At 42.5% G+C, this 19,807-nt stretch overlaps 1 protein-coding gene and 1 pseudogene across 1 annotated transcript; both read left to right on the top strand.

Moving 5' to 3' along the window:
• LOC134107147 (proteasome subunit beta type-7-like) overlaps window positions 1-13,848 on the top strand; it is a 90,810-nt pseudogene extending 76,962 nt beyond the window's left edge.
• A 356-nt stretch (window positions 13,849-14,204) lies between these two features.
• Window positions 14,205-17,967, top strand: LOC134107067 (proteasome subunit beta type-8-like). Its single transcript, XM_062558350.1, has 6 exons — window positions 14,205-14,702; window positions 14,923-15,064; window positions 15,221-15,329; window positions 15,868-16,000; window positions 16,194-16,398; window positions 17,381-17,967. The coding sequence occupies exons 1-6, from the start codon at window positions 14,550-14,552 to the stop codon at window positions 17,467-17,469; spliced, it is 831 nt and encodes a 276-aa protein (XP_062414334.1). The 5' UTR covers window positions 14,205-14,549; the 3' UTR covers window positions 17,470-17,967.
• The last annotated feature ends 1,840 nt before the right edge of the window (window positions 17,968-19,807 follow it).

Below are 19,807 nucleotides of genomic sequence, written 5' to 3'. Positions count from 1 at the left end.
CCCCCACCCCCCCCCCCCCCAAAAAAAAGAAATCTACACGATTCACGTAAATGACCTATTTTGAGTGAAAACGGCGAATTTCGCCGAAAGGTGACTAGTTTGCAGGTATGCATTGAGCGTGACAGTAACTCCAGTATTTCAACCTACCATAATGACAGCGCCCCCTAACCCGAAATTATCTCCCGCCCCCCTAAAAAAGTATTTTTCCCCCACGTACGGCGATTCCCGCTAGCTTGCGCACGTTAGCTTGCCAACGTTAGCTTGCCAGTTACCATCCAGTAGGCGAAGACGTTAGTTTGGCTTAGGTTACGGTTGCTAGCTAGCTTACATTAGGCCTGGCTGAGTAAAGACGGCAGTTAGCCTACATTATAGCAGGTATAAATATCATTCCAATGTCTAAATATATGTCCATCTGTATATTATAGTAGCATTCATTATGTCATCTAATAAACTGAGACACGAGACACGTTTTCTTCAACTTAGAACATACTCTCTTCGAAAACATGCTGTGCGTTGCGTTCCAGTTAAGTTGTGCAGCGACTGAAGTAAATTACTTGAATCCCGCCAAATTGTTGCTCTCACGAGATTCTTGTTCCCACGAGACTAGAGGGCAGTCACTCCGTACACCCTAGCTGTGAGAATGACGACTCTCAGAGTTGGTTTCACAATAACACTCCATTTTGACACCAACTCTTTTGTGGTGCAGTGTAAAATCGAACAGATTTAACAACATACAGATTTGGATCAACTCCATATAAAGTTTGATTGACTCCAGCTTTATCAACACCAGAAATTTGACTCCGCTCAATTTGCTGTGTAGAGAAAACTAAAAAACAGCACTGAAGTAGCAGCTTTTCATGAGCAATATTATTTTTATTGTTTATATATTTTGAGAGGAGGAAAAATTGTTGAGTGTTTTATCACTCTTCCCTTTGCGCATAAGAATCAGCTCTGTTGGCAGGTTATCTAGTAGTTTTACCTTTTTATATTGATCAGAAAAAGTATATTTCATTGCTAATTCTTTTTGCTTTATATACTTTAGGTTCATGTTCAGGGTCTTTGACTTTAACACTTTAATTTGGACTGCATCAAAATCCCTAAAATATATCTAGTACACATTAAATTCAGCACTCTCAAGTCTCAGTCACCAAATAAACCTAATTACGAGAGTGTAAAATCCAAATTTTAATCTGCATAAATTGTCTCTTAGAGCAGTAGTGAATGATTTGTAAGAGAAAACGCTGACGGCGAGAGGTTGGTATAAATTACATTTGTATTCATGATCATAAAATTGCATTGCCATGTGTGCCTCCATCAGACTCAGTCCAGGCTCTGCAAGGTTTCAAAGCTCGCTCTTGAGTTATGAATCAGGTGTCAGACAGACGCAGCCCGCCGGCTGCTTAAAGAAATGTTTTATCTAGTGGACTCTATTCGTGTGTAGGATATTGTTTTTGGATCCACAGCAAACATACACTGTATATTTTACTGTATATTTGACTGGTCTGTCCTGGTCATATATAGATTCAAACAAGGGACTTCAATGACAGCAATTAATCGGCCATCGGTGTGACTTTCATTCCCGGGGCTGGGGCCTTCTGAGAAAGTGTCTCGCCTCTGCTGAGTGCGCCAGCGAGGAGCGACATTACATTTTCTCAAATCAAAGTTCTCTTTGTGTTATAGTTCGGCGGGAGCAGCTCTTTCATGGCAAATTCTGACTTATCGCTTATACCACTCATGCAGGCAAATAATAATAATAATGAATGCCAAGTGCACATTGTTCCTGGTGTGCACGGGTTGTGTGAGTGACGTATTTCTAAGAAAGCATCTAATAAATGCTTCCAAGTGCTGAGGGAACGAATATTACCAATGACCTCATCATTTCTAAAATAATGTCTAGACTGGAACAAATACTTGGCCCCTAAAAATAAGTAACTAAAAGAACAAAAATTGCTTATCTAATACCCGACAGGAATACCAACTCCCAAAAAAACCCTCTTTGGGGAGAAAGTTAGGAGAAATACATAAAGGACGGCAATTAGCTTTCGTCCCCAGCTTTTAACATCACATGGTGACAGGATGTTAATTTGTACAGTATTTATGATTTACATGACTATAAATTGTTATTGACTATAATGCATTCAGTTCACCTAACATACAAATGTAATATCTACTCTCACAATCATCACACAAACTACAATTCTACACTAAACATTACTACATGTAATATACTATACGCTAGGTGTGCACTTCTACTTAAATCCCTTCTTCTTAAAACAAAATACATCAGAGTAAACTATAAAAGCTGATTTACTTCACACTGTAACAGATTCTGTTCTTTGTTGGCAGCTGAATGAAAGATGGTGTATCTCAATTTAGGATAAAAGTTGATTCACCTCACATTCCCCCACTGGTAGGGGCTACCATCCACGATGGCACGTGCCCATGAGGATTATCCAACTCACACACCGCACGCAAGTTTATTTGGGGTATGTTTCCAACACAAATACGGTATTAATCTATGTTTTTAATTAGAATGACTGAGCCATAATTTGAAGCAGTGGGTCTCAACCTTTTTTTTTGTGACGTATTTCTTAAGGAATATTTCTTACAGTCAAGTGCTGTATGAATAAAGTTGGTACCCCTTAAGCAGTGCAAAGCTTTTTTTGGTTGAAAAAAACATGGTAATAGACAGCAGTGTTCCCTCTGAGTCTGATTTCTCAAACCGAAGCAACACTTTGGGTGGGTTGCACCTTGTGGCCGTCTTTTCTGACAGGTGATAACAATGCGCCAGGTTGGGAAAAAGCATCTTGGTATGGAGGATGTTTTTTTTCTCTGGAAAATAGCGTACAGAATGTCCAATTCAGTTAACGAATTTACACTTATTTAATATTTATTAAAAAACTATTTTTGTTCAAGGTTTTTAAAATGGATGTCAATTTTAAAATGTATATATTTAAAAATCTCAAATACCCCTTGAAGTGCCTTCACGTGCCCCCAGGGGTACATGTACCCCCATTGGAGAAACACTGATCTAATGCATCCCCACATACTTGTATGTAATATTGTAAATACTATACACAGCACTTAATAGTATTAATTAGTATTAATACAGAAAACGCAAGTAATACAATTAAAGGCCAATGAAAATTGAAACAATAAATCATAATTTACATGACGTTTTATTTAAGTTGTGAATGATGTCAGATTTCAGAATCCTAAGACCATCAATTTGTTGGAATATGAATTCTTGGCTGACAGCTGCTGACGTCCTCTCTCCGTGGGGCTGGGGCGGGTGGTCTTGGGGTGACAGGTCTGGGACTCACCGGGGTTCTGAGAGGAGTCTCTCCCTGTTAAACACAAACACAAGTGATGAAAACATTGAGCTCAACTACACAACCTTTAGATTGTTGGGTTGAATCTTTATTATCTTGATACTTCAGTAGTCTTAGTGAGGGATTACTTACTTGGCCCAGTGAAAGAAAGGCGCCAGCCGTCCATCCTTGTTATCTGGTCCTGCAGTTGTCCATCCTTGTCATCTGGTCCTGTAGTCCTCCGTCCTTCTGATCTCTTCCTGTATTAGGCTCATTACTGTAAAAGAAACTTGAAAACCTTTTCTTAACATATGGGGGATATTACTTAAACGTTGTCTGGTTCAGTCACCTCACCTTAGTTTTCTTAACTATAAAAGAGACTTTCTGGAGACTTCTGTCTGGTATGCATGTTATTAAAAAGCATAGACTTACCTTTGTCTGAAAAAAACATCTAGACTACATGAATAAAAATACAACACAGAATAACAACCATCCCCTGTAACTTACCTCTGGCCTCTATGAATAGCATCAACTAATAATCAAAATTAAAATGTATAAAGAAGAGATAGTATCTGTGTGTGGGGGGGTGGGGGGGGGGGGGCTGAGGCCGTGAAGTAGGGGGGGGGAAAACCACCGGAGTCAGCGCTTCTTCAGGACATCAATCCGAGTCGCTGTCTTCCGCCTGCGGCCAGTATCTTCTGTGTGTGGGTGGGGCGAGGCCTGAAGTGGAGGGTGCTGAGTTCCTGTAGTCCTCTTCCCTGGTCCTCTTAGTGGAGCAGGGGCCTAGCCCTGAAGTGCAAGGGGCTGTGTCCACCTGGTCCTCGACACCGTTTCTTTGCCTTTTCACACTTACTTGCCCAGTGTCGTCCCTTTGCCTACTTGGAGGACACTCCTGACATCTGAAGGACTGGGATTAGTGCTTCGTCAGGGCATTCCACAAGAGAAGGAAGTGGGGGCGATTGCACTGGATGCAAATTTATCAATCCATAAAGAAGATATGCCTAAAAACTCTGCTGCAAGATGCTACCTATAGCCATCCTCGCTGAACACGGCGGAAGGCGGTTTTTACATCCTGCAGCAAGCAGAATGTCGCTGTCAAGTTGCTGTTTTCAGCCAACTGCCAGTATGTTGTAGTCCTCTTCCTTGGTCATTTTAGTGGATGAGGGGCCTAGCCCTGAAGAACAAGGGACTGTCCACATGGTCCTCGTAACCGTCCCTCAGCCTTTTCTCACTTACCTGCCCTGTGTTGTCCTCTTCTTGGAGGACACTCCTGACGCGCTGTCAGCGCTTCTTCAGGACATCAATCCGAGTCGCTGTCTTCCGCCCACTGCCAGTATCTTCTGAATGTGGGTGGGGCTCGGCCTGAAGTGGAGGGTGCCGAGTTCCTGTAGTCCTCTTCGGCTGTGTCCACATGGTCGTCCTCATCCCTCTGCCTCTTCCTACTTACCTGCCCTGCGTCGTCCTCTTCCCTGCTCCTCTTGGTGGACAATCCTGACGTCTGGGGGACTGGACTCGGCGCTTCTTCGGAAAGGTCCACATGTGAAGGAAGTGGGGGATGTTGCAGTAGTACAAACTGCAGGAAAGCTTCTTGTTGCATTTCTTCCGTAGGTGCCACCCAGTCCATCCAAACGTCCTCAGAAAGGGAGTCGCACACAGACATGGAGTCGTACCCAGAATCCTTCCAGTCCTCATCATCCTCTTCCTCCTCATGGTGTTGCTCCTCCAGAAAATACAATGCTGCCTCCAGACCAAAGTGCATCAGTTGCCTGTCCATTGCCAACATGGGCCGCTCCTCTTCCTCCTCCTCTTCATCCTCCTCTTCATCCTCCTCTTCATCCTTTTCCTGCTCCTCGTTGTCATCCGGGAAGGCCAGGGGAATAAAATCAACTTCACCCACAGCATAAATGTCAACCTCACCTACCTCATCTGAGGAGTTGAGGAGAACGCCGTGGTCATCGCCGAGGGGGCAGGGTTGTGTGGGACGTTCCATGATGCAGGTACACCAGCTTTAAGATAAAACATTTAAACTGTCAGGATTTCTCATTACATTAAATATTTCTGGATCACATCAGCAATAAAGTTTTGATTTGTAAAGAGCAGATCACTACAGTAACTATGACTGCAGGACCCAAGGGAGTCACTAACACACACAATGTAATGTAATTATTGTCTTCTCTACTGTCATTCTGTGTAAAAAAAAACACGGTCGGGTTTCTAGTATTAAAAAGCTTTTTATCAGCCAGTTAGCGGGTCAACTAAGCCACTGTTCACGTTGATTCTGCAAGTGTGCGCACGTCATTGACTTGCAATAAACAGCGTGGACGTGTTTTATATGCAGTGCGTCAGTGAATCACGGCGGCATTGATACAACAATGAACTTCTTTAATTGATCACTCTTAATTCTACGAGTTGCACATCGCAGCGCGTGGAGGTGGTGCAGCACGCGCACATGCAGTCCCATACGGTTACTTAACAAATCGCTCTCTTGTCACCAGTAATCTGCGGTCACTGGAGGCAGTGCCTTCCTTATGCCATCATGAAATGTAAAAAAAAGATATATATATATCTGTGATCTGATCTGTGATACAAGTGTAATTATAAGATTACAATCAATCCAATGATTATTATGGGCAATATCGCTGAATTTGTGTATTTTCCTGTTCCTCTCGGATTGCGCAATCCCTCAAAAACCCGGATGACCTGCTCTGTTTTTGCTCAATTTGAGCACATGCAATTAATGTCTCTATATGTCAACAATGTAATGTAATGGTTGTACACATATTTGTATATATAGTTAGCATCTGCTGGCTAAAACAATCAAGTAGCGAACGTCAAGTGCACATCATCCGTCCTTTAAGACTGAAAACGTACAGTCTGAATCGTACAGACCAAAGACGAGCAATAATGTCTCATACGACAAAGAGACCGAACTTAAAGACGACTTTTGGACCATAGTGGTTGATGATCAAGAATATTGACATTAACTTGTGCATTCCAGGTCTCGTTGCAAGATATTCATTCATTCACAGCGCTCATGACGTCGACCTGAATTGTCCTCTTTGGCTTAAAAAGGAGCCCTAAATTGATTACGAAAGCTCGCTTTCCCCAAACTCCTCATTTGCGCGTTTCCGGGATGTTTTTAGGCGATCGCCACCGAGCTAAAAACCAAAATGACAACCAACGGTAGCGAAAATTCACCGCAATGAAACAAGTACATTATGGCTCAAGTCAGTACACCCCGTGACTCACTCTCAACTAATCAGAAGGCTTGATTTCATCTACCCGTATACAATAGGGTATATGAAACATAACCAGTAGTCAATGTGCAAGCAGCCAGTTGAATGGTGAATTGATGCTACTACGTCACTGCTTGTAACTCTTATGAAAGGCATCGACCACGAGCAGAGGCATTTCAATGTAAATATCAGAGAAATAGTGTACGGAGCATGTAACAATACATTCATAAGTACGTTTCAACCACGTGACGTACGTTGACTAGACCTGCACGTCGTGACGTCACACGTCAACCGTCTCCATGGACCCGGTGGTTTCCAAATACATTTATTGAGCGTTCCATGGCGTTCTGAGCGCCATCTTTTTTCACAAATTGCAATGTTAATCTTCGACAATTTGATACCCTCAAACCAAAATAACAGTGTTTTAAAACATCTACACTAATTGTTGACACACCCCAGAGATGTCCTGCGAGATGTAACATATCCCGCCCCTCCAATAATCATTTTACACCGAGAAATCCTCGACTGAGTGTCTTTGTCCATCAAATCGTATTTCTTTCACCGTTAAACTCAATGTCTCGTACTCATTTGTAACATGGGGACCCTTCTAAGGGTGCAAGCAGATCAAAACGTTGTCTTACTTAAACACTGAAGGTTCCAATCAGCCAACTTCCTTCAGCCGGTGGTCGTCCTCGATGCTCCGCCGCTCCTCCGCCGCTCCTGAGGGCCTGTTTCAGCCTGGTCTGTGCTCCACTAAAGATGTTATACAGTAGTTCACTTCTCCAACAATATCGGTGTAGCAGATGTGGTTCCTCGGCTCGGTTTCCCGGAGGCGAGACAAACGGACACCAGGCAGCTCTGTACGTTTTAATCTTTTTATTTATGTTTTAAGGTTGTCGCTCGCTCGTTCCACGCTCGCTCCTGAGCGTCCGGTACAACCCCCCCCCTCCAGATCCGCTCACTGGTTTTAAGCACAGGAGAGACAATTAGGCTGATGCCCCTCAGCTGTGCTTGTTAGCGGCCGGCACCCCTCCTCCCAGCTCTCCCCCCCCCCCAGCAGCTGAGCTAATCACACCCCGCCACCACAATCGGTATCCAGTAGAATCCGCTCACTAGTCAAAAACTCAAAGGTTTTGTTCTCAGCAGTTTGCTTTCACGGGAGGTTTAAAGTTCGCGTTCAAGTCAAAGAGCAAAGGGAACGTTCAGAAAGTGCGCTGACCTTATATACCCTCGGTCGGGTCATCGTTCGGTTGCCATGGCATTTTACGGCGCGCGTGCGTGCGTGCGTGTTTCTACGTGCTCTCGTTTTTATTAAATATATATATCGATTTTTTATTTATTCCGGTATTATTTCGTTATTATTTCGTTCTGGCCATTCAATACAGTTTAATGAACATCTGTTTCTGCAACCTCCAAAAAAAACGACAACAGCGAAACATGTCGTTTTTACCTGTTTTATATCCGGTCTGCTGAACACAGGGAGACAAACATTTTAGTTGTTTATCATGCTATGTTGTGAACACAGCTTAAATAGTTGTTATTAACTGCAGCAGACCATAACTATTATTCAATAAATTGCCTTAAGGACTAAGTGGGAAGATGTTCAATGATATATAGGCCTACATGTGATTTCTTTTCATTACAAAGTCTGTCTTTTTAATAATGGAGGATTTATAGTGAGATTTAGATGAACCCACCAGAAATAAAACTGTTCAGATGCTACATAAAAAAATAATATCTTTTGAAATGAAGATAATGTATAACTGATAATATGATTTAATAAGCGTGTAGCGGCTAAGCCTAACTTAAAGCCACTGAGGGGCTGCGTAGACAGGCTAAAAGTAGGGTTTGACGCGCTGGCCACTGCACATGTTTCGTTCGGTAAAATAAACCCGCTTACGCCGTTGATTCTGTGTTTGAATATTTGGTTTAGTTAGCACAATGTGGAGTCCATTTAGCTGTCACTTACAACCACGTATTGTGACAGAGAAAACTGTGTGCTCCTCCGTCTCGCAACACCTGCCACCTGGCTGAAAGTTCCCACCTAATAAAGCAAGTGCACCATGGTGACACCTGCTGGCTCAATTTTGTATCTTCCACCCAATGTCAATTAAAACTGGCTCCTACAAAGCGTAGTAAAATATTACATGGAATCTTACACGGAATCCATGGCAGCATCTAGATATGTATTTGTCCGTCTGTCTATCTATAAATCGATAAAACCAGAGGTATCACGTAACAAAGTACAAATACATTGTTACTTTACTTATGTAGATATTTTTACAACTTTTTACTTCTCGTTACATTTTCACGCAAATATCTGTACTTTCTACTCCTTACATTTTAAAAATAGCTTCGTTACTCCTATTTCATTATGTCATCGTTCAAAAACTAACACACACACAAAAAAAACTATCCGGATAAATCGCCTGAATTTGATTGTGGTTGGATGAGAAGCATAAACATTTACCATTCAAACACCCTTGGTTTGCACAATGTTTCCCCATCATTATGACAGCGGTGGTCTGAAGGCACCTTCCCACCGTGTTGTAACGGACTGTTTGTCCTTAATGGACATTTTTTTCCCCCTCTGTTACTTTTCCTTTTATACTTTTAAGTAGTTTTGAAACCAGTAATTTTATACTTTTACTTAAGTAAAAAGCTTGCGTTAATACTTCACTTTCTCCACAAGTATTTTTAAACCCTAGTATCTATACTTCTACTTGAGTAATGAATGTGAATCCTTCTGACTCCTCTGGTCAGCATTCATTGCGTGTGTATAGCTTTTTACAAATCAGATGAGGAAATAACCGAGAGAATTGCAAAGTGATGACATGGCAGTTTTAATCCATTTCTAAGCTTCTGCCTCTACTTAATTCTTAAGACACACTGAGACGTTATGTTTCTCACACTGCCGGCCAGCGAGCGGTGCCCTGCATCACCCTGAGTGAGCGAGAAAATGTGTCTGTGTGGGAACTAAGCTGACATTGCTCCCTACCAATTTGGCCCTCTGGTTCAGCAACATGGGTGAGGTATTCATGAAAAACATGCTCACACTGCTCCATTGCAGAAGGCTCAAGGGGCTCTTGTAAAACCCCTGGTAACACACATCTTTCATTGCACAGTTTTTGATGCAATTAGATTTAGATTTGTCCTTATCCAAGCTTAGATGCATGAGGGACAATGTCGCGCCTGTTTCACTGCTGCAGCCGCACGCCGATCCGCCTGTGAGTCGCCCAATCCATCCCATCCTCACTCGGGAACAACATCCCAAGATACTTGAACCCCTTCACTTGCGGTAGACAGTGCCCCCCCCCCCCCCCCCCCCCCGCAGAGAGCGATACACCTGCTTCCAGCAGAGCACCAGAGCCTCAGATTTGGAGGCGGTAACCCTCATCCCTGGCGCTTCACGGACCACATCACGTTTTGAAATATGTGAAATTAGACAGTTTGATCCGTAGGGTGGCCGAACTCTATTTTGCTTGGTATTGTTGTTTTTCCAGCTATCAACTAGTTCAATTTATTTTTTTTTAACCACTGGCGCTGCAGGCTTTCTTTTACTCTCCATCGACTTTCTGGCAGCCGTCGTAGTTTAGAGGTGTTTGATCACTTCCCCCTGCGCCAATAATTCATTTGACTCAGGAAACCAAAGCAAGACTGCTTTCTTAAACAGAATGGATATTTCTAATGGCTCTGTGGTCAGAGCTGCTTGGAGCTGAAAACATCCCTGTGGGTTGAGGATTGTTTTTTTGTTCTCACTGCCTGATAAGTGTCCCAAATCCCTGATCACAATCCCTGCTGGCGAGTCAGCTGCTGCATGTCTGACCGGGTGTGACTTCAAAAAACAGCAGGTGGTCTACCTCAGCAAACACAGGGTCCGACTCGAAAGTTGTTTTCAATTCAATTCAATTCATTTTATTTTGTATAGCCCAAAATCGCAAATTACAAATTTGCCTCAGAGGGCTTTACAGTCTGTACACATGCAACATCCTCTGTCCCGAAACCCTCACATCGGCACAGGAAAAACTCCCCAAAATATGAAAAAAAACCCTTCAATGGGGAAAAAAGGGAAGAAACCTTAGGGAGAACGTCAGAGGAGGGATCCCTCTCCCGGGATGGACAGACTGCAATGGATGTCATGTGTACAGAATCAACAATGTAAAAGATGTACAATACATTCAATTTCTCTAACTGAAATGATACAAGTAATTGCAAGTAGCAGAAGAGGTGTACGGCAGGACCACTGCAGGGACAACCTCCATCAGATCGAACCACCATCCACAGAGGCTTCTGTGGGGAGGGAGAGCAGAAAGATGTTGGTTTTTGATGACAGTAATATGAATCATATTTAAAGTAATGATGATGGCAGCAGCAGGTGTCAGCAGAGCCATGAGCCAGGAGTTAGAACCGGGGTCCGCACGAAACTATGATCCACGGAGACCTGCTAGGCGAGAAAGCACAAAAAACTCCCGGAAAGAAGCTTAATTAGTGATGTACATTAATAAAGCATGGATGATTGTGGGAGGAGAGAGTGAGAGTGAGAGAGGGGCTCGGTGTGTCCTAAGAAGTCCCCCGGCAGTCTAAGCCTAGAGCAGCTTAACTAAGGGCTGGTCCAGGCTAACCTGAGCCAGCCCTAACTATAAGCAATATCAAAGAGGAACGTTTTAAGCTTTATCTTAAATGAACTGACCGAGTCTGCCCCCCGGACTGAAAGTGGAAGCTGGTTCCACAAAAGAGGAGCTTGATAACTGAAGGCTCTGGCCCCCATCCTACTTTTTAAAACTCTAGGAACCACAAGTAGCCCAGCATCTATGGAGCGTAGATGCCTTGTAGGACAATACGGTGTAACAAGCTCTTTAAGATAAGACGGTGCCTCACCAGCAAGTGCCTTGTAGGTGAGGAGAAGTACCTTAAATTCTATTCTTGATTTAACAGGAAGCCAGTGCAGAGAAGTTAATACAGGAGTTATATGATCCCATTTCTTAGTTCTTGTTAATACACGTGCTGCAGCATTCTGAATCAGTTGGAGAGGTTTAAGCGATTTACAAGAGCAGCCTGATAACAAAGAATTACAGTAATCCAGTCTAGAAGTAACAAATGCATGAACTAGTTTTTCTGCATCACTTTGAGACAGGAAGTTCCTGATTTTTGATATATTCCGTAGATGAAAAAAGGCAGTCCTTGAAGTCTTCTTTATATGAGAGTTGAAGGACATATCCTGGTCGAAGAGAACTCCAAGATTTCTGACGGTGCTGTTGGATACCAGAGCAATTCCATCCATAGAGACTGTATCACGTGACAGCTGACTTCGAAGGCGCTCTGGGCCTATCATGATAACTTCCGTTTTTTCCGAGTTTAACATCAGGAAGTTGCAGGTCATCCAGGTTTTGATGTCTCCAAGACAGTCCTGAAGTCTAACAAGTTGGTTGGTGTCTTCTGGCTTGATCGATAGATACAGTTGAGTATCGTCTGCATAACAATGGAAGTTTATGCGGTGTTTTCTGATAACGTCGCCCAAAGGAAGCATGTACAGGGTAAATAGAATCGGTTTTGAGAGTTCAATTACTTGCAAGATAAAGTAACAACAATTCAGCCTCTAAAATGTTAATGTTTCTCTAAATCTATTTAATTGTCTTGTTAATTTCTTATTTGTGTTGTTGTGCTTTACTGCCAAGACAGAATTGCTCTGTGAACATTGTGCATTGAGGGCTTGAAAACGCTACAGAGGACAATAATTGGCTGTAAATCTGAACTAATAGAGTCATGCAGCAATTGTACAGATTTGTGTAGCACATGAGCTCGTATCCACAGGTGCGTGAATGAGTTCAAGTACCCGTTAAAAACCCCGTTCTGATCTGTGTGCTCCTCAGGTATCACGGCCAAATTGGGGCCAGTCTCATACTGGGAGGAGTAGATTGCACTGGGAACCACCTGTACACGGTGGGGCCGTACGGCAGCGTGAACACGATGCCTTACCTTGCAATGGGTACCTACGAGATAGAAGGATATTCTCTAAGCATCGTGGCTCCAGAACATTCACCATTTAGAATAACATTTGAATCTGCTGTATTTATTCATTGGATTCCTTCTCAGACCTCATGTCTGTTTCATCCTGCAGGCTCTGGGGATCTGGCTGCTTTGGGGATTCTAGAGGACGGGTACAAACCCGACCTGGAGGTACGCCTCCTGGACACCTGTTACACACTGTGACAAGGATTGATAGTCAGGATCATTTACACACCATCACAACGTTATTTCACTTACTTTTGGTCATCTTTAACTTAATAATTGGCATAAAGTGGGATTGTAGGTCAAATAATCAGGTACATGCAAACAATATGGAAAATGTTTTTAAAAAATGATTCCTGTCACTATTGAATGACGAAATAGAAAAACTGTTTGGGTATTTGGGGAGTTTCTCTCTGTCATTTCCCTGAATTCTTGCAACTCTCCCAGCTGGACAAGGCCAAGGAGCTGGTGCGTACCGCCATCCACGCAGGAATCATGAATGACCTCGCCTCAGGCAACAACATCGACATCTGTGTCATCACCAGAGAAGGAGCGGACTACATCAGGCCGTACCAGGTGTCAGAGTACACAGACAAAAGGTAGGAGTGTGACTGACATCTGCTGTATGGATCAATTCTTAAAGGAGCTGTGAGTAGGATTTAGTCTCTGGTGACGAGGCTGCAGATTGTTTCCCCTTCCTTTCCAAGTGAGTCAATGATGTAAAAACAAGGACGGCTCCATAGAGCCAGTATTCAGTCTGTAGAAACATGGCTGTGCATGAAACTCCATGAAGAGGAGCCGCTCCTGTAGATGTGAAGGGCTCATTCCAAGCTTAATAAAACACACGATTCTTAGCTTTAGGTGATGATACTTTAATGAAAATATGCTATGAATATTACACTGAATTTATTTTCATTAATACCTCTAATCCTACACACTGCTCCTTTAAAAAGAGATTATGTTGAACCATGTGTACAAATAAGGTTTCCCTCTCAGAGTGGTAGATATCATTCTGTATGTCATTATACACATAATACTTTTTAGTTATTGAATCCCTCTAACCATCCATTCTTCTATCCTAGGAAAACAAAATACAAATATGGTGCAGGTACAACAGCGGTTCTGACGGAGAAAGTAGTTCCTGTAAAGCTGGAGGTTGTAGAGGAGACTGTGCAGCGGATGGATACAGCTTGATCTGTGATGCAGTCACACCTTAAAACAACACATTTAGCAGAAAAGTGAATAAATGTCTTTTTTTCACTTAAAAAATAAAATGCAAGCCGTGAAAACCATTTAATGAACATTGTCATGTTTTCTATTCTTCACTGTGAGGTGACAGAAATGCATGAAACAGACTGTTTCGTCTATTGTATTTCAGACCAGATGAAAAAAATATAAAATGTGGCAAAATAATTCAAATTGAATGAAAATCTATTCCATCCCTCGCTGTTTATTTTCATGTTTTGAAATGATCTGCTAAATGTATTATTAATTTCAAGCCTAAAGCAGTGTATTTATTTATAATAATATTCCATCAACCCGACTACAGTAGATACAGCGTATTGTTATAAATATGAATTTCAAACACGCATTGATGACGTCATTACACCTCCGCTGCTGGGTTCAAACCTGATCGCTGCATTTCGCTCAGTAACTGATGACGAAACATAAACAGAGCTCTCCTATTGGTCGATGCAAGATGTATGCATGATTGTTTTTATTAACAGTAAGATTCTAACCACAGTTTTCTCTTATATGTTTAAATCGGGTTTTAAGTTATATAATGTTCATCTGAATGTATTCATGTAAACTTGTTGGTTTTATGTAGTTATCTGGTTCTTTTAGCATGCAGGGCTACAATAAAACAGCTTTTAAACCCTTTCACTTTCGAATTCGTCGTCCCTTCCCAGGAAGTTATCCGTGACGTTCTTCAGACACCTTCGTCATTCAGGAAAACTTAAGAGCAGAATATAATTCCAATATAGTTGGATACATGATGGCTCTTTTCCAAGTATCTGGTTTTAAGTCTTATGCTGAACTCCGTGAGCAGATTCTTCCAGCCAGACAGACGCATCTCTTGGACCGAACCAACCACTACAACTTCGGGACCAGAACTCAGGAATTTGCTGTCCCTCTGGGTGTAGACGTGAGTATCATTTCACCGAGTTTTGCTACGAAATGAAAAGTCGCCATCGTATCAGGTGACCCTGATGCAACAAGCGTGACGCGTCAGACGCGCTGTGGTTCAACGTCTTTTACGCGTCTGTGGTGCACGTGCGCTTCTCATGCAGCTTCAGATGATGCATTCACCTTAACAGTTACTGTGGGATAATATAACATGTATGATATTCCACTTTCTATTTCAGCCTTCAGGGTTTCTCAGAACCTGTAACCGTGATGGTGGTGTGAGTATAGACCTGAACCACGGGACGACCACCCTGGCCTTCAAGTTCAAACATGGAGTCATTGTGGCTGTGGACTCCAGAGCCTCAGCAGGCCGTTACTTGGGTAGACACGTTTTTATTCCTTACGCATCATATCAAAGATGTGTGCAGCTTTGAAATGTAACACAGAGGAACATGGAGCCATACAAAGTAAATGAGGCAACAAGAGTAACTCTAATTACAAAATGTCTTCTTTACACAAATGTGTCCCGCTCTGCAGCATCCAACGACGTCAACAAGGTGATAGAGATCAACCCCTACCTGCTGGGCACCATGTCGGGCAGCGCTGCAGACTGCCAGTACTGGGAGAGACTCCTGGCCAAAGAATGCAGCTCCGTCTGCAGTGGTTTGAACATCAATGTGTCCCCTCTGACATCTAATGCTCTGTGTGTCTGTGTATTTGACTGTCTGCATACTAAATGTGTTCCATGCAGAGTTGAGTAAAGTATCTGGTCTAGGAAAGAAACCGGAGAACATTCTCATGAGTGTGTGAAGACATGAATGTGTGAGGACACGAGTGTGAGGACATGAGTGTGTGAAGACATGTAGTAACGCATCAAAACACAAATTAAAACCAAATGACTAAATTGTAATAATATAAATGTAGCCACAGTAATTATATCATAAATGTGTTGTTTCTGTTCATTGTTGAGATTCAAACAGACACAAAGGTCGACTTGGACTCGAAGCCGAACAGATCCCTGACTTTACAAAAAACGTCCATAAGCCAAAGATAACAACAACAGGGTCAATGATGCAGTGGTGATGTTTTGGACGGACATGGATGTAAAATGGAACATGACAGGTCGACCCTGGAAACAACCCTGATGGATGTTTCTATTGATTGGTTTCATGACTTGGTCCCTCCAGGCTCTACAGGCTGAGGAGCAACCACAGGATCTCTGTGGCTGCTGCCTCCAAGCTGCTGTGCAACATGATGCTGGGCTACAGAGGCATGGGCCTCTCTATGGGAAGCATGATCTGTGGATGGGACAAAGAGGTGAGCTGTGGCTTTGAGTCTCACCGTCTGGGCCCAAACATGAGAATCCTTTTTCTTCCACTTCCTGTGAAGCAGAGCCTAGAAATACAAATGTCCTCACCTCACTGCACTAGATGATTTAGAGGTTGTCTTCTGAGGCACAATGTTAAATGTGGATCTTTTATGCTCCTGTTGGATGTCTCTGTGTCTCCAGGGTCCCGGTCTGTACTACGTGGACGACCAAGGGACGCGTCTGTCCGGCCGCATGTTCTCTACCTGCTGTGGGAGCAGCTACGCCTACGGCGTGGTGGACAGCGGCTACAGGGAGGACATGACGGTGGACGAGGCGTATGAGCTGGGACGCCGGGGCATCGCTCACGCCACACACAGGGACGCCTACTCTGGAGGGGCGGTCAACAGTGAGTCCACTCTGGTTTCCATCTAGCAGACAGCAACATCCGTCTCACATTGTCTCCGTCAGTCCTCTTTGGTCCAGACTGGTGTCTCCACTATTGGACGGGTTACTGGGACGTTTCAGGACTAATTGTGTCCCTTTGGTGATCCTCTGACCTTCTATGTATCACCATCAAAGGGTCAAAAGGTCAACTTGTCCTTTAGTTTACGATAAATTACCTCAAAACTAAGAACATTTGCATGTAATTCTTTGCACTTTAGTGGTAAACAAAACCATTGACAGACTAGAGAGAATCAAACCATAAATAACAGTGATCATTATTAAATGAAATAACCAAAGGGAATCATTATTGATCTGTCCAGTCTGCAGCATTTTGCTCTTTAATTATGAATGAAACTATTCTTACTTAAACATTCCATAAATTCCCTTTTTATCATCTCTGCTCACTCACTTTCATAACCGCAGTAGGACAACAATTTACATCGATTTTCACTGCAAATTCAGTATTTCCTCGATTCAGTATCAAGAAAACGTTCATTCAAGTTGCTTAAAATAAAATATTATGTACAACTGACTAAAGGTTTCAGCCTAACGTTGTAACAGCAATGATCCTCTGTGGTTCCTCACTTCACAACAGAAATATACAGTTTTTTATGTTTTTCAAAGAGTTATAAAACTGTATGCTATGACTGTCGATTTGTGTTCCATTATAAAGTAGCAAATAGAAGAAATATAATAAATGAACCTCATTAAACAAGAACAAGCTGATGCTGATGAGTCGACCTATAAACTCACACGTGTTTGATGTCGTTCTCGTCTTCCTCTCACACTCATTTCACGTCTCTACTGATACCTGCAAAGAGATGCATCAGAAATAAGGGAGGAGAGCCATGCAGAGTATGTAGCCATGGTCTGTGACCACTGGAAACATCTGTGTCCTTATGTGTACATTGGAGTAATGTGTGTGTGTGTGTGTGTGTGTGCAGTGTACCACATGCAGCAGGACGGCTGGATAAAGGTGTGTAAGGATGACGTCTCCGAGCTGATCCACCGCTACAGGAAGGGAATGTTCTGAATGCTCAGCACTCTGAACACACTGATGATGCGTTTCTTTCCAGAAGCTTCTTTGTGCACTTTTCTAGTAGTGATTTTGGAGATGATCCCACTGATGTCTCACAGCAGAGAAATGCTCTCCAAACGTTTCTTTCCTTCCACATGAACCTGAAGTCTACAGAACCAAAGTGTCACTAAACTGCTGAGCTCATTGTGTGCTGTTTGTTGCTAGTGATGTAATGCAGGTGCTGTGTGTGTTGGTTCTCACATGCTTCTGTGTACTAGTGTGTTCTTTGTGTTGACCACACATGCTGTTTAAAATACTTTCACCAACACAACACAACAATCCCAAATACAGCCCTGCTGTCCTGTGATGATTGACATGAACCAACCAAGAGGGAAATTGAGTCAGTGGGTCACATGTTGATGAAAATTAGAAGATTTAGATCTTAAGGCCTTTTTATTCTTTCCTCTTTCACTTTTTCAGTCCTTTTACTGTCAACCACATTATTTCCTTCAAAGAAATCCTGTTGTCAAAGTACAATAAATCCTTTTTCAAATAAATATTCTATGATAAATTATTTTAGATGCCTGGTGTGACGGTGACGTCATTTTGTTTTATTATTGATGGGCATGAAATGTAATTAAAACATACAGGAAGTGTTGAATCTTTCCAGAACTAAAGCTGTTGGGTGACATGTTCAAAGCTCTCGTGTTCCTGATGATGACAGTCTGACTATTAAATACTTATTATTAAATGATCCGGGTCATATCACAGGGCAATTTATTCATATTTACGTTGATTACATATTCATAGTTTAATGTATAATGGAACGATGACATGATTGTGAGAACGGCTGTGATGTCATCGGTTTCCAGGCAGAACCAAACACTTTTGACAAAGGAAGTATATTGGTCTGTATGAAAAAAGGTTAAACGTCTTAATCTTCACAGGTCTGTGAGTATGTTTGTTTTCTTTACCTTACGTTCAACTTTAAAGGTCCCAGGATTCTAGCAGTGAAGAAATAAACAATTTTCTTTATATAGAAAAATGGAAAGGCCCTGCAAAGATTTGTTGTTCAAATATATGAATGTATATACATATTAGTATTTCATAATGTAGGCATAACATATACGTACATACATCAATGAGATGTATTTAAAAGAGCAACAGAACCTCCTGACTTTATAAAGTCATCAGTTGCCGGGCAGATTCCAGTGCAACAAGTTTGTAAAGAAGCAAACTGAGGACAAAGAGCAGGAAGACACATGATGAGCAATCACAAATAACATGAATCACTTGTATCATTTCTTCATATAGAAATAAATATTACATACATACATATATACACATATATATATATATATACACATATATATATATATATATATACATATACACATATATTAATATACACATATAAACACTCACCGGCCACTTTATTAGGTACCCCATGCTAGTAACGGGTTGGACCCCCTTTTCCCTTCAGAACTGCCTTAATTCTTCGTGGCATAGATTCAACAAGGTGCTGGAAGCATTCCTCAGGGAGTTTGGTCCATATTGACATGATGGCATCACACAGTTGCCGCAGATTTGTCGGCTGCACATTCATGATGCGAATCTCCCGTTCCACCACATCCCAAAGATGCTCTATTGGATTGAGATCTGGTGATTGTGGAGGCCATTTGAGTACAGCGAACTCATTGTCATGTTCAAGAAACCAGTCTGAGATGATTCCAGCTTTATGACATGGCGCTTTATCCTGCTGAAAGTAGCCATCAGAAGTTGGGTACATTGTGATCATAAAGGGATGGACATGGTCAGCAACAATACTCAGGTAGGCTGTGGCGTTGCAACGATGCTCAATTGGTACCAAGGGGCCCAAAGAGTGCCAAGAAAATATTCCCCACACCATGACACCACCACCACCAGCCTGAACCGTTGATACAAGGCAGGATGGATCCATGCTTTCATGTTGTAGACGCCAAATTCTGACCCTACCATCCGAATGTCGCAGCAGAAATCGAGACTCATCAGACCAGGCAACGTTTTTCCAATCTTCTATTGTCCAATTTCGATGAGCTTGTGCAAATTGTAGCCTCAGTTTCCTGTTCTTAGCTGAAAGGAGTGGCACCCGGTGTGGTCTTCTGCTGCTGTAGCCCATCTGCCTCAAAGTTCGACGTACTGTGCGTTCAGAGATGCTCTTATGCCCACCTTGGTTGTAACGGGTGGTTATTTGAGTCACTGTTGCCCTTCTATCAGCTCGAACCAGTCTGGCCATTCTCCTCTGACCTCTGGCATCAACAAGGCATTTCCGCCCACAGAACTGCCGCTCACTGGATGTTTTTTCTTTTTCTGG

Source organism: Pungitius pungitius, chromosome 17 (assembly GCF_949316345.1).
Source record: "Pungitius pungitius chromosome 17, fPunPun2.1, whole genome shotgun sequence".
Classification (NCBI taxonomy): Eukaryota; Metazoa; Chordata; class Actinopteri; order Perciformes; family Gasterosteidae; genus Pungitius; species Pungitius pungitius.
Note: the sequence above shows the minus strand (reverse complement) of the source record. Positions and strands in the feature narration are given on the sequence as shown.